The following is a 15,637-nucleotide window of genomic DNA, read 5'->3' as shown; positions in this document are numbered from 1 at the left end:
CTCTCTGGGTAAAGTTAAATATAGAGATTTCGAATGGTATTCAATCCCAGAGAACCATTGACATGAAACAAATCGGGGCCAAGGGAAACACGGACATCTAAATATGAGGGATGGAATCTGGATGCTTCTGAGGGGTACCCCTCCCCTCCCCTGCTTACTAATTAAACCTAGCTTTTTGTGACCAGAAGACATTATGTGAACAAGAAGGATGGCCCAGTAACAGCATTTGAATTATCAAAGGGGCCTGAACACATTTTCAGCCAAAAATTACATACCATTTTTAATGTTTACCAACACTTATCTAAAGTATTTCTAATGATCCGCATTTTTTTTAATTCCATTTCAGTCAAGTTTCAAGACCAGATTTAGAACTCGAGGCCTTTGTTGAAATGCTGAAATGTGTTTGTCAAAACAATTTTTTTCAATAAAGAAGTTATTAGAGAAATTAGACATTTTCTAATGAATTGCTGAATCTAGTTTTGTTCAAAACATATCTTCAAGTGCTGGCAACGAGTAAACCGTCGAACGCTGCGAGTATCGGTTAGTAAAACTGCAATCCGGTTACTCTATGAAAAAAATATACATAGTAAATGCATATAAAATGATTGTTTTATAGTTTATAAATTATATACTTACACATTTCGTTAATTTTAGGTACCGTTTGACTTGTTCTAATTCATGCTTGTGGTGGATCAAATTGTTTTGATTAGTTTACACAGTTTATATAATTAATAGCTTTGATGGCTTGCGGTATACAACTTTTGAAGGTCTGGGTTATGATTACCTCATTTGATAATTCAACATAACGAGATGCCGCCTCGGAAAAATTAAGCTTGAAATGTAACTGTAAGAAAGAACAGTTGATTTACATTCTCAACAAATTAACTATTAATTACGGAGTATGTACTAGATAATTATATTTTCCTTGATAGCGACATATTTCGGGGACTGAAAAGTAAAGCACAAGAAAAGGAATTGTGAGACAGTGATTGACGATGTCTTTATTTGTTTTCTTCGTGTGTCAAATTTCTTATTTTCTTTAATCTAAAATCAAAATTCGTTCACAATATTGCCTGTGTGTATTTTAAATATAATGTCCATAACAGTATATTTGTGTATTACTACTACCGATAAGTAAAGCATAAGATGAATAAAAGATCGATGTGGATACTTTTACGAAAAATTATCCAATAACCGGCTACTCGATCGGAAGATGAAGCGAGTAACCAGTTACTAAAAATCGTCCAATTTGCCAATACTAATATTTTCTAAATGTTAACAAAAACAAGGCATGATCCTTGTTATCAGTAAGAACAATTTTCAGTCCTGTACATGTATATCTTTTGTTAATCAATGATCATTAAAATTTCATTAAATCAGTTAAAACTGTTCTCATGCCCCTTTAATATGCTGTACTTTTGAATGTACATATGAATGTACTTTGAAAAAAATAAACAGACAAACAGAACGAACCACAAGTTTATTTTATTAATTCTTTTTGATTCAATTTTAGATGGCACATTTTTACCACAGAGTATAAATGATCTATACAGACACATGTACTGAAACCCAAAAACATTTGCTTACCATTAATAAAAAAAATGCATGTCAACAAATTCAAGGGTTTTCAGGAACTGTTGGCTGTTCATTTATTAAGCTGATATGCAGCAATATTCCCAAAGATTGTTTCTGGAAGGTAGACTCAATTTTTTCAGGTAATGATATGAAAATTATTCAACCGTATAATTATCAATATTAGCAAAGTTGAATTTCAAATTACTTTTTAAATACAAAAACAAATCTTATACATAATTTCCCTTGAAATGGGACGTTGCGTCTGTTTCGTAGTTTTGCATTTCAGTATATTAGCAGAATATATTATGTCCCAATCTCACCAAAAAAAGCTTTAAACTTTATTACATATTGTCTAATCTATTACATAATCAATAACATCGGAGCATATATGTAAAAAGCAGACTATCAGTAAAAAAAAACACTATGTAGGTATGATTACAAATGCATGCAGTTTTAACACAGGCACCTGAAGTATGGATCATACACCCCTCCCTCCGTTTTTAATGGAAAAAATGTAAGAGATATTTAAACTATATAATGATTAACCAATCAGATAAGGCTAAACAGAAAAGCGAATCCAAAACCTCCTCCAAAGCTGCCAGTGGAGAACATAAAATGTACCCAATTGATACAGCGTTCGATTACGGCATATCTAATGTTAATAGCGGGGTTTAGGTTAAAGAGACCAGTAAAAGAACACCTCCCAGACAGAGTGCTTGCAAAGTATGATAGGGAATCCACCGTTTGTTCACAGCTTTTGTTTCATATACCTTGTGTATTTTCATTACACAGAATAGGGCTATTCTTTAAACTTAAGAAAAAGAACATTCTGCTTGCATATAACGACATATAGATTGTGTTTGACGGGAGATTATATATTTTTGAGGTATTATGCATTCTTACATTTTGTTATTTAAAAAAAGGGGGAGGGGGATTTTCCATTCTTCAGATTTTGGCATGGCATATCGAAATGTTTTGACGTTATATTTACATTGCTAATAACATGACGTCACAGACTCGCGATTCCTTGAACGCTCCGCTCACTGAATACATTGATTGGTTTAAATTACTAATAAATATTCATGAGGGAGTAGTCCCTGGGAGTAGCTCTGATTTTTCAGGAAGTAGTCCTCAGATGAGTAAAATTGTCTCTTCTCGGGACAGTGGTTGGAAATTAGCTCTTCAGAGCTGATGTTCATTGTTGATATACCCGACTTTAAATAAATACCAGGTATTATTTTATCTATCTTATCTAGACAGTTTTATGGTATTAATTTGATATAGAGTGATTACAAAAGAGGTATAATAATATTATATAATACATGAATTTCGAAAGGAATTCGTAAAATTAAGTATTATAATTCAATTCTGTAACATTTATTTGCTTCTTGAAAATCCTTTTAATTCTTGCAATTTTTTTTGTTTCCTCCCTTTACATGTTTTGGAGATGACGGTGGTGGATAAAGAACGCGACCTTTACCATTATTTTTGTTGCAGTTAATTATGTTGAATGTCTTATCCAAACAAAGGCGGACTTCAAATATCCAGTTTCTAATCTGCAATAGAAAAATACATCAACATGAAACAAAAAGATATCTAGAGCTAATTGTTGCAGGGCTGCTATACATGTTAAACAAATAACTAAAATTTAACATCATTATGTCCATTTGCAATAAGCTTCAATTCAATTGGTGATCCCTTATTGTTTATCTTATACATGGATGTACATCATACTTTTTTGGAATATATAAGTGAAAAAAATAATGCCAATGTAACAGTCCTCGGGGGACAACTCTATCCTACCCAAATGACTTGATAATTGGGGATGGGTCCCTTCTAAGCAGTCCACAATTGTATATCAATTTATTACAAATTTGGAGATGGGTGAATATGACGAGAGATTAGCCCATAGTGCAACAAACATGAAGGTGAAAAAATAAAATCTCAATTTTATCAAAATTTTCCCTAATATTTCATCTAACATTAGAGTATACTTTATGTAAAATCTCTACAACTTGCACGAATCTAGTGAAAATTGAAGTTTTTTGCCTATGAAATATGATACACGCACGAAAGAGGACAAAACGAGTCATTTTTTCACACTATAACACTATTTTTCGTTATTAGTGGGTCTTCTCTCCATTTTTTTGAAAGGTAACCCTCAAAGTTTGCATAGAAACTTACATATTTTGGTTTCCAAAATTATGGAGCAATGGCCCACTATACCTAAAAAATATAAGTTTACTAGATAATTACCCGCGCAAGCGCGGGAAATTGAATTTATACATAGAACTTTACCATTTACAACATAAAATTATATATTGTAGTTAGAAGTTGTAGATTTTACTGACAGATTACAGACTTACAGAGGGAAGAAATACTTTGTTCAAAAGTCCGCATGAAAGAAATATTAATGTACGTCACTATTCCCACCCACTCTTTGTGAAAACTTTGAATAATAAAAAATGCTTTAATTGACGTTTATGTCTTCAACATGTTCAAAACTTCATACAATGTTATGGATATTGTACTTCAAATGTTCTTATTTCATTTTCGTGAAGGCTAAAAGCAACGAATATACATAATATACAAATAAATTGATTTAGGGGAGTTGGGGAGTTGATGTACCCTTATTGATACCTAAAAAGGCTGCCCCCCCCCCCCCCCCCCGCTTTTTTCCTACCAATACTTTTACTATTGGAAATGTTCAGTGAAAGGCTGGTTGCCCCCACCCTCACCCCCTTATACTACAGGAAATTCATATAAGGAAAATGTAGTGTTGAATACCAAAAACTTTGTTCTGAAAGAAATTGGCATTGGAGGAAGACTTTTTTTAGAGAGAAAAAAGCTGAAATGTCTTTATGAAAGCACAAAACTTTATAGCTGTAATTAAATGTATTTGAACAAAACCTTATTCATAAGTTTTCTCTTTTATTGAACGCAATTAAGTTGATTACAAATTGTACGTCGGGTTCGTTACCACGATGCTCTCAGTACGGAAAATAGTTTTTATCGATAAACTAAGAAGAAAAAGATATATGTACACTACATATCTATTTTGGTCTTTCGATGTATGTATTTCCTGTATTCGAAATATTTTCATTTGTCATTTACTCGTCCTCAACTTATGTTACCTCGCTGTCGGCTTGTCATGATTTCAAATCGAATACACATTGAATCCCACGATTGCTTACCATGTACCATTTGTCTGCTAATATAATCCTTGTATCAATAAATATTAGTGTTTTTTTCCCGGCAAGAATATGTTTCTGATAAATTCCAAGCATATTTTGCTCGTTTTTACAAAACAATTGTTTTTATTGTATTCTAATTTTTATAACATCATTTGTTGAAAAACTATTTAATCAATTAACCCGTTAATTACAATATTTATAATTATTTCTTGATTAAAACAATGTAGCAAAAGGGACGCGATGTTCTAGAAGCTTCCGTCAATATTGAGATCGATGATTGACGAAAATAATTTACACTTTTCGCTTTTTAATTGGTTATCGCAACTTGTTTCTTTTATATCAATCAAATCAAGTTTTGATTGAATAATTCAGTGATGACATTTTATGAAATAAACAATAGATTGTTTGTTGTCAGTTTCATTAAAATTTGTCAGTAGCTTAGATCCGCCAACCGGAAACGCCACAATTCTCACGTTGATGCTATTTCATGGCTGTTTTCAGAAAATTGAAGTAGACTTTTAATTTTATGTACGATACTTACTATCCGAGTGAAATCTGAATATAGTTTACGGACATCATCTTGTATGTAGTGTAGTATTAGAGTGGTAAGTTAGAACTCTTGTGCACCCGTTTCGGAGTTTATTTGCAAAATTTATTAATTTATAAGTATAGATGACATAACTTTCGTATCTTTTTAAAAAATACTTGAAGTCCCTTAAGTCAATGGTCATACCACAAACAAGATTTAAATGCCACACCTCATCAGGACTTGTGTAGCGTAGTGGTTAGCGCGATAGTCTCAATACAAAGTGCAACCTAAGATTTTTATTGCCAGGGTTCGAACCCAATGGATACCACATTATTTTTCTTGATAAAAGAATAAATTTTAACCAAATATTTTCCTCAGAACTTTTTGTTTATCGTGATTTTACAAAAATCAATGATGACAACTTTTACTCTAAATACTAAAATAACAATTTGAATATGATTTTTATATATCTGAAGCTTGTGGGTTTTTTGCACGCTAAGTTCACCCATCTCCTTTACCCCTTTAACACGTGGATATAGCTCATATGAGATCATTTTAATATCTCACACTCCAGTCAAGTTTTGACGTCACAATGGTTTTTGTGTCAGCATGATGAGGTAAAATGTAGCATAGTACGATATAAAACAGTGTAAAATATCGGTTGTGAAGTATTAAACATGAATTGGATAAAAGAATCTCCCATGATGTGTATTTGGAAATGGTTTTTATCCAAGGCTGGGGTATGAAAATCACACAACTCGTTGGATAAAAACCATATCCAAATACAAACCATAGGAGATCCTATTTACGAGGGTTGTCCCAAAAATTCGTAGACAGTGAAAACAGTTTAGTTTCTCTTTGCTTAATCAAATTACTTTACTTGTCATAGCAAAACGTAACATTTTATGATCATACATTTCAAGTTTCATGATGATATCACATCTAATAAGATATTTATGTAAAAATCATAGAAGAATGTAAGTGTACATCGGCGCAAGAAAGCAAGCGTAAATTAAAAACGTCTCTTATAAAGTCATGATCTCTTTGTCTGCTTCACTTGCATGCAAACTCAGGTACTTGTGGACAGGACCCCCCCCCCCCCCCCTGTTATATATGCCCCTGGTCAAAATATTTTTATTTCGTTTGATGTCATGATTTGAACATATTTTTGTTGATTATACTACACAAATGGGATTGGGCAAAAGTTCTAAAAACTTATTACGCCCGCTCCCTAATGCTTTTATGTCATGAATTATGTTTATAATACTTATCTACAACGTATTCCATATGAAAAATCCAGAAAATAACATAGATTTAACAATTTATTTAAAAAGTCGTACCCTGGCATTATGAAATATAGATGGTTAGTCATTTCGGTTTGATAATTCGGACCCGTCTTGAATATCGGGCCTAAGATATCATATACCTACTACCTGACCAGTGGTGTATATAAGGGGAGGGGATCCTGTCCACAAGTTCTTGTGCTCGCGTGTACTACAGTGTAACATTCAATATTTTTTAAGTGCATGATAGACCAATCCTGACAAAGGGACTTCTTTAAATTCACTGCTCTCTGTTATTTTATCTGTTTTTAAGCAGATAAAAAATTCAGTCGAAATTTAGTCGAAAGATCGCCTACCCTTTTGGGCAGCAGAGAATACACATTGTTTGACGTCGTTTGCAGTCCAGATTGTTCCCATTTGTCTGCGTTTAACAAAAAGTATATATATATATATATATATATATATATATATATATATATATATATATATATATATATATATATATATATATATATATATATATATATACATATATATATATATATATATACGTGGGTTGTCCCAAAATTCCGTAGACTGAGCTCATATCTTTTAAAGAAATCAATGTATCTTTATCAAATTTTCAGGGTAGATAAAGCGTGTTCTTGGCAGATAGATTACGAAGTTCGATCATGTTTACTTGAACACTTTTTGAGTAATAACATATAAAGTGATATCGTTTTCTAACACCCGGAGCAATCTGCAATGTCAAAAAATACAAATGTCAATGGTTCAAATTTTTGGAGAAAATATTTCACCCCATTACCAGAATCAAATTATTAACTTAACCGAAACGGTTATAGTTATAAATGTGAAATATCTTAATAACTATAATATGATCAAACATTAAAATATGTAAACAAAGTATATGCAAGTACAGGTATGAAATAATAATAATTTGAAAACGCTACATTTCTACGGGCTTTTCGTCTGTTTTCTCTGATGGAGTTGCACATTGGAATTTTTGCCCATTTCTTAACCTTGTCTTTTATTTTAGTTACTGTTACATGTATTTAAAAAGAGAAGCCGTTTTAGTCATTTTAAGTACAATGGAAAAGAAGGTTTCCTGGTCTACCAAATAATTATGACTGGTACATTTCTGTAAGAGTGAATTCAGGATCTAAACACTTGATCATAGTCAAATGCACCGCCTGTGCTAACGCAGCCGCCATTTTTCAAAAAGTCGTATTTCAACCCGATGTATATAAATCGTTATAAAATTCTTATTTATCAAAGCATCTTTACCCAAATTTGTGGAAATATAGTTAATAAAGAATTATTAAGAATTTTTAGTTCCATTTAAAAGATACAGTGTAGTAATTACTTTTCCTTAGGATTTTAAATATAAAATACCAAATTTTAATTGAAACTTTTGGGTATTGCCCCGTCCTCCTACACCCAACAACGAAATGTGTCTTTTAAAATGGAAAAAATTGTGTAGTTACACCTTATTTGTCTATAAATTTATTTGATAGCGTTGGTTTAATCTATATACCAAGTTTGATTAATGTATGACATAGGGTTCCTACAAAACAACGCTTGTCTACGGAATTTTGGGACAACCCTCGTATATGCGAACATTTTTCAGAATTTTGTCCGTGCTCCGACAGACCTCATTAGCCTTCATATAAATCGTCCTTATTTTATAAAAATGAAAGATAATATATATTTAAAAATTCACAATATTAAAGAACATTGAATGCATTATGTCTATCCAAAATTTGGTTAATATTGGTTGCATGTTTAAAAAGTTCTGATCATTGTCTACGATTTTGAGGGCAACTCTTGTATACCTTACTTTCACTCTCAACCTCGAGATACACCAAGCATACAAACCTACATAACACTCCAGGAGAAAAATTCTATTACTGAGAGGTTTACAGATATGTGCTTATATACCTTTCCATCTGTCTCTAAGCGTTCGTAAAGTATTTGAGGTTTTCTTTTCGTTTCCAAAAAAATAGCGTCTTCTATAGCAGGAATCTTCAAAAATAATATTTGTCTTAAAGAATTTGACAGGAAATTAAGAAACATATTTTAAAATATTGCCTTTTTAGTCGAAAACATGCTTACCGTATAAGTTGTTGTTGCGTTGGGTGTTATGTTACTGTTTTCTAGAAAACTAATAAAAAGATAATGTTGTGTTTATAAAATTCTTCTCATTATAAGCAAATATCGAGAACGAATCTTTTCCATGTTTAAAAAAATACACATGTTTAGCAATACATTTGTGTACATTCAAATTAAAGCAAAATTATTTAACTGTCACTGTTTACATTTGTGGTGTATACTATTACTGTTCTTGAACACTTTCATGGTAAATCAATCCTTTATGGTGTCCAAATAGGGCCATTAGAAAAGTGTATTAGCGCGTTAGAAACAACACGCAAGTGCATTAATGTCAATGCGCTAGCGTGTTAATGTCAACACGCTAGTGCGTAAATGACAGAGTTTTGTGCTTGCGCACAGTTATATTGTGCACAACGAGCTAGTGCGTTGTCATTACTAGCGTATTGTCATTTACGCGCTAGTGCGATGACAATAATGTGCTTGCCTATTGTATTCCAACAACACGCGACCGCATTTATGACAACGCACTAGCGCGTAAATGACGATACCCTATTGTTGAAATATAACATTCTTATATTGTTGCATTCTTGTATTGTTGTATTGTATTATTGTTATCTTGTATTGTTGCACTAGCGCGTTGTTTACAGCACGACTTTGCACTAACACACAACCCGTTGTCATGAACGCGCTAGTGCGTTGTTCACAACATGACTTCGCGCTAACACACAACTCGTGTCATTAACATGTTAGCGCGTTGACATTTACGCTCTAGCGCATTAGCATTGATGCGTTTGCGTGTTGTTTCTTACGCGCTAATACACCTTTGCAATGGTCCTATTGGAACACCATTATCCTTGGAATGACTTGGAATGTTGTTACTATTTTTGGTATGCGTTAACTGCTATTTACACTATAACTAATTTCTTGTTGAACTGCTTGAGCAACCCTGATGTGGCTATTACTTTGTTTCGTAGTCTTTATTTACCCAATATTTAGAGTGCGTAAATCCACTATATAAGTCTTTCAATGTTATTTTCTGTTATTTTTTCACATTATCTGTGTGTATTTCATAAAGTTCCAATTTAGACAAGTTTTTGATTTAAAAGTTCAAAACATTTTCATAAGTATGGCATGTCGAATTAGTGACTAATTTGTAATAACTTTTTTTTTCTATTTGAATTCTATACCTGTTCAAATTGTTTGTACTTTATTTCTGAGCTTTTATTTGTATTTTGTGTTTTATGTGATGTTTTTCTTACCACATACTCACTCGTGCATATATTATACGCATGCACGCGTTCTGTGTATACAGAACCCACACATTAAAGAACAATAAAACTTGTCCATGCATTGCGTTAAACTTCGTGTGACCTTAACTTACTTTCATGCAATACAGTGTTGCCTATCTGGTTAGCAATCTGCCTGCAGTAGTTAGAATGATAGTATTTTGTAGCTAGATCAAAAACAATGATTTTTTGTCTTCCCTTTTTTGAAAGTTTTTTTTCCTTAATTAGACCGCAATATGCAGATTATAAACCGATATTTTTAATTTTTTAGCATTGTTCCTGAGATTTTCTTACCTAGATATACTATATCTGTGTGCCAAATCTACAGCCTTTGTAAAGTATCCCGCCAAAGACCTTGTGCCATCAACATCAGCGCATGTTCCGTGTTTCCTCCATTCGTCTGACCTGTCAATAAGTATTCTTTTTTAATATCAATCATTATTAATATTGTCTACATTTTTTTCACCATTTAAAAGGTTTATTCAAAGAGGGAAAAATAATTGATGCTTGAAAAATTAACTAAACCCATTTATAATAACTCAATAAGATTTAATTCTAACCATTATTAAGGTCTTTCGTCTCCAGCGGAAGACCCTACCATTATTTTATTGTTTCTTTTTCACTTTTATTATTTTTTTCTTTACAATTTTAGCGCAGAAGATTTTATGGGATGATTCGACCGACTTGTGTAAAAATTGCGGAGAAGGTGTATCTTTATCTAAACCTTTTTTTATTTTCTTAAAATTTACTTCCATTCGGAAGTTATCGCCCTTTGATCGAAATTTTGATGTCCTCCATGTCAAGGTAGAAAGCTGATTTTTTCAGGAATGATAGAGGGCATTTTGCCATATTGCAACATTGTCAGGAAATTTTCCGGAAGTGCCTACTATAGAAACCTCGGTAGGGGGTCAAAATTTAGGACACAAATCATGACTGAAATTTTGAGAAATTTTGCATGATATCTTTTATATTATAATTATTTTGTTATAAAATATTGAGCAATATATGGGCAGAATGACAAGATCTTCAAATGATATCAAGAAAAAAGTGCTGACTCGTCACATTAGGGGCAGAGAGGGGCCAAAAGTCTTCAATCGATAATTCTTTAGCCAGCAATATTTTGTTATACATTACTGAAGCAACAATGTTTATCTCAACAATCTACAGTTATATATTATGATTTTTAGTGTTGTACGTTACATAACAAAGGGCCATAAGCGGCCAAAATTCTAAATCTTTGACGCTTTATATCTCAAAAGCGGGGAATATTTTGATAAGTAAAATTGAACAAAACATGTTCAAAATCATGTTCTGAATAATATGCAGCCTTTCATTTCTAGCTAAACGTCCCCATTAAGGAATTGAAGGGCTGGCCCCTAAATATTTTTTTTGCAAATAAATCAAAAACGAAAAAGAATCTTTGATTAGTTCTTGAACAAAAAGTGTTCAAAATCCTAAGAGCTTTAAGAAGATGGATATGGAAATAACGAACAGTATTCAATCTCAACGTCCATTAAACAAATATACAAAATAAGAGCAGAGCAAACACGGACCTCCGAAACATCAGAGGTGGGATCAGGTGCCATGGAGGAGTGAGCATCCCCTGCCGACCGGTCACACCCGCCGTGTGCTCGTTGTCATAATCAGGAAATAACGGAAAAAATCCGTGGTCAATTCAGTGTATAAATAATGGACTAACAATTGGTATGAAAAACGTCAGTCAGCATTTCATTCAATGATAAATTGTATTTGCTGACAAGGTCATTGTATCGACCATAGAATTTACGAAATGATGACTTTAAACGAGACTGTTGATATTCGTGTTTCATCAACTTGCTAGTCAATAATTTACCTCGTTTAAGAAATTGTTCATACGTAGAGCATGCTCTAGCGTATCGAATCAACTGAGATATAAATACTCTGTATGCAGGTGATGAAGGTATATTGCTGCATAAGAAGGATATGGAAATAACGAACAGTATTCAATCTCAACGTCCATTAAACAAATATACAAAATAAGAGCAGAGCAAACACGGACCCCCGAAACATCAGAGGTGGGATCAGGTGCCATAAAGGAGTGAGCATCCCCTGCTGACCGGTCACATCCGCCGTGTGCTCATTGTCATAATCAGGATATAACGGAAAAAATCCGTGGTCAATTCAGTGTATAAATAATGGACTAACAAGTAAGGGAACTTGACGATAGAAAAGTTAAAGTCATCACGTTTATCATATAGCTTGGTTGTTAGATTACCATTTGTGTCTTTTTCAAGTAAAATATCCAAGTATGAAGCAGAAGTGTCGGACTTATGATGAAAACAGGACTGATCCCTAATATTAGTTGCCGTGAGTGGCCAAATGACGATTTTCAAAGTCTTAAATGTTCAATGACTTTTTACAGATTATGTAAAATTATTATTTTAGATTGAAAATATCTATCAAAATCTTATCTCATCTCATCAAGAATCAGACGGAAGACCACTCGTTGCTCGTAACGAGATTGAATCTTTTATTTTCATTCTTAGCTTCATTAAACTGCCTTCTTTTAGGGCTATAACAGGCGTTTATCAACTTCAATCTATGTTTGAAAATGTTTGTTTCCAACTTTTATTAATAAAATGAGTAAAAATGATCGGCTTTTTTTAATACAGATAGCTTTTCAGCTATTGCAAAATAGAACTTGAAAGTATGTGAACAATTACCAAAAATTTCTGTTGCCATTCTTTGACGTAAGATCTGGCCAGATGTCATTCATTAAGGCTTTAGTATTCTGGAAACAAGTTAATAATGCAAGATTATCGGTAGTGATATTTAATAATATTTCTTATTGCTTTTATTCAAATTAATTAATAGAAAATACAAAAAGAACTAACCTCTGGGATATTTTTCTCCTGAAAACTTTCGTTATGTTCGCAATAAATCACATTTGATGGCCTTAAAATTTAAGAATATTTGAATAAACAGTTTTTTGGGGTTTAAGTCTAAGATAAAAATTCTTATTTTAAGGTTTGATTATCCTCAGGTACATCTGTGATTATTAGAATTAAATATTTATTTCATATGGTTTAGATTATACCGTATATTATGTTTATTTCTAAAATAAGATATCCTAGCCAATGATTTTCAGAAACTTTTTAAAAAGACACTTTATGAAGGATTTAATAATGAATATGTTTTGGCTATAAAACAAAATAAACTGTGCTAACTTCATGAATTGAAGTGTTGGTCAATTATATTTGCACTCAAGTAGTGTTCAAGCCCAGTGGAGTGTTAAATACTTATTGGATTATTTTTTATTTGATGAATTGATAAAGATCATTATTGCATACCAAAGTCCATGTATAGTCCACTTATTAGGCGGTTCTTTGGCGCACTATGTAAAAAAATGAAAAAAAAAGTTCAATTTAAATGTCGTCAAAACATTTCTTTAATACATATTTTGTTTTTAAATTGACTTACATTTTTAATTCTGCAAAATGTTACAGGCCATTGAAGTACCAAAATAAAGAAATCAAACTCAACTGCCATCACTTGATTGCAGGCACTGTATAAAAGAAATCATATTATGCTTTTTATGAATAAAAACAATTGAAAAAAATCCATCTGTTGTTGGTTTCCGTTATTAATTTATTTCATAATTGTTAATTATCTGATTTCTTTAATTCATTTTACATAAATATTTGAAGCACCTTTATAGTGTCAGGTTAATTCATTATCATTTTTATCATTTTGAATTCGCTATGCATGCATTCAATTGTGTTGTTTCTCTGCGTTTCACTACCTCGTCAGATTTAAAAAAAATCACTTTCAATCGATTCCTTACTTGTTTCAGTACATGTACTTACCTGCTTATTATAATAATTATGATATAGATGAAAGGAATCATGATTCAATCAACCACGACTTATCCCTGAGTTGACTGTGCAGATGTCGAAGACAATATCAATGGAAGGTATTGGCAACTATAATAGTTCGTTCACTTGAAACAATTTGATAATCAGAAAGACCTTATAATAAGAAGAAGCAGAGTAAAAAAATATGTTCCCTAACTTGGTTTGGGGAACATAATTAAAATGAAAGAACCTCCCTTCAAACAAATTAGTATTCACTACTTGGTCAAAAATAAAAGTGTATTTTTTTATCAAAATTATTTTATTCCTCGACACTAAACAGAATTAAACAGAAAATCTTAACCTTACCCTTCAGCACTTGTGAAGTTATATTAAATTTACCATGAAGTTACTATGAAATCATTCCCACAGAAGAAGACAGAAATATATTTTTTATGGTTTATAATTGTGAAATTTACTTAAAAAAAGAAAGCCATCGATAATAAAATACTTACCCTTAGAAAAGCCTGAGTAAATCTGAAATGAAAATACACAACTTCCGTAATTTATAACTGCTTAATATACACTGTACAATCGTTGAGTCATTGTATTGTTTTTCCAACGCGGAATACGAATATTCATACACACTTAAGGTCAAGATCTAGTAAAAGGAAGGTGCTTACAGATTTTTCAAATTTAAGAAATGTATTCCTTTAATGATGCTTTATAATATTAGCTTGGTCAAAATAGATGTTTGGGGGCATAATTTGTAGAAAAACAAGATGAACCCCATATTTTAAACTTTCATTTTCAATGAAAAATTAATAAAACCAGTATTGAAAATGGGCGATTTTTTATTTCAGGCAAAAAAATGTATGCAGATTGCCTAAAGTTTTTCAGGAAACGGTTATTTGTATTATCTTAGTCTCTACTTTAAAATAATGTCAAATTTAAGATAGGTATCGGGACTTCTTTTCATGTGATTTCAAATTGAATTCCATGGAAATACTTTATTTTATACATAATTCTATTAGAGCCGTAAAGTACGGGAAAAAGAAAGTTGAGAGTGATTTTGACGTCATAATGGATTCAGCACTGAAAAGTTATTCTAAAGTCATTTACTAGATTTTGACCTTAAGTGATTTTAAGCAATGGCATCTGAATATGAGTACTTTAAATATAAAACAAAAGTAAGCGGGTTTGGTATTTTTTAAAAGTTTAACAATAAAGATAAAGAAAGTTCTGATATATTATTAATTTAAGTTCAAAACATAATGCATCAAATTCATCCCATAGGTAAATGAATGACAGAATGTTTTAACAGAACCCTTTTTGATATTCTTGGTACTTTAGAATCGCATCAGAAAAAGAAATGGAAAGCATTTGTTACGACTCTTGTGCATTCATATACTTTGACACGACATGAACGTACTGGAGAGACTCCATATTTTCTCATGTTTGAGAAACATCCTAGACAACCCTGATCTGGCATTTGATATCAAAGAGAAGAAATATGGACACTTATACAATTATCTAAAGAACCTAAGGGAGAAAATAAGAGAGGCATTTAAGATTGCAACAGCGGAGAAAGCAAGACAGAAACAAAAGAAGGGGTATGACTTATAATTAAGATCTAAAGCATACATACAGGTAGGAGATTTTTGTTAAGATAGTTTCTTTGACGGAAAGCATAAGATAGAAGACATATGGGAGGAGGAACCTTATATACCAGTCAAAATTGCTAACGCACTATCAAAGGAAGTAATATTTTACTTTTCAAAACTTGTTTAATTAAAATGTAATTGATACATTATTATGTAGCAAAATAAAA

The 15,637-nt window shown here is 32.0% G+C and overlaps 1 protein-coding gene across 2 annotated transcripts; it reads right to left on the bottom strand.

Moving 5' to 3' along the window:
* Window positions 1-1,470: 1,470 nt before the first annotated feature.
* Window positions 1,471-14,374, bottom strand: LOC134247439 (ribonuclease T2-like). Of its 2 annotated transcripts, XM_062729805.1 has the most exons (10): window positions 14,322-14,374; window positions 13,822-13,938; window positions 13,436-13,520; window positions 13,306-13,349; window positions 12,850-12,910; window positions 12,679-12,746; window positions 10,271-10,381; window positions 8,694-8,742; window positions 8,520-8,603; window positions 1,471-3,131 (listed from the first exon to the last, which is right to left on the bottom strand). In XM_062729805.1, the coding sequence occupies exons 2-10, from the start codon at window positions 13,860-13,862 to the stop codon at window positions 2,976-2,978; spliced, it is 699 nt and encodes a 232-aa protein (XP_062585789.1). In that variant the 5' UTR covers window positions 13,863-13,938; window positions 14,322-14,374; the 3' UTR covers window positions 1,471-2,975. The 2 variants fall into 2 exon arrangements, with proteins under 2 accessions (XP_062585789.1, XP_062585790.1); XM_062729806.1 differs by lacking the exon at window positions 8,520-8,603.
* Window positions 14,375-15,637: the final 1,263 nt, after the last annotated feature.

The sequence above is a fragment of the Saccostrea cucullata genome, unplaced genomic scaffold (genome assembly GCF_032062105.1).
Source record: "Saccostrea cucullata isolate Sc308-1 unplaced genomic scaffold, CSIRO_AGI_Scuc_v1 ctg2021, whole genome shotgun sequence".
NCBI classification, from domain to species: Eukaryota; Metazoa; Mollusca; class Bivalvia; order Ostreida; family Ostreidae; genus Saccostrea; species Saccostrea cuccullata.
The sequence above is the reverse complement of the archived record's forward strand: the minus strand, read 5'-3'. Positions and strand labels throughout refer to the sequence as shown.

What these genes read in the sequence shown, in the direction of transcription:
- LOC134247439 (XM_062729805.1), bottom strand. Translation starts at nt 13,862, where the DNA reads ATGATTCCTTTCATCTATATCATAATTATTATAATAAGCAG. An exon ending in ATAATTATTATAATAAGCAG is followed by an intron (nt 13,521 to 13,821) that starts GTAAGTACATGT and finishes TCTTTTATACAG; the next exon opens with TGCCTGCAATCAAGTGATGG. An exon ending in AATGGCAACAGAAATTTTTG is followed by an intron (nt 10,382 to 12,678) that starts GTAATTGTTCAC and finishes ACTTATTGACAG; the next exon opens with GTCAGACGAATGGAGGAAAC.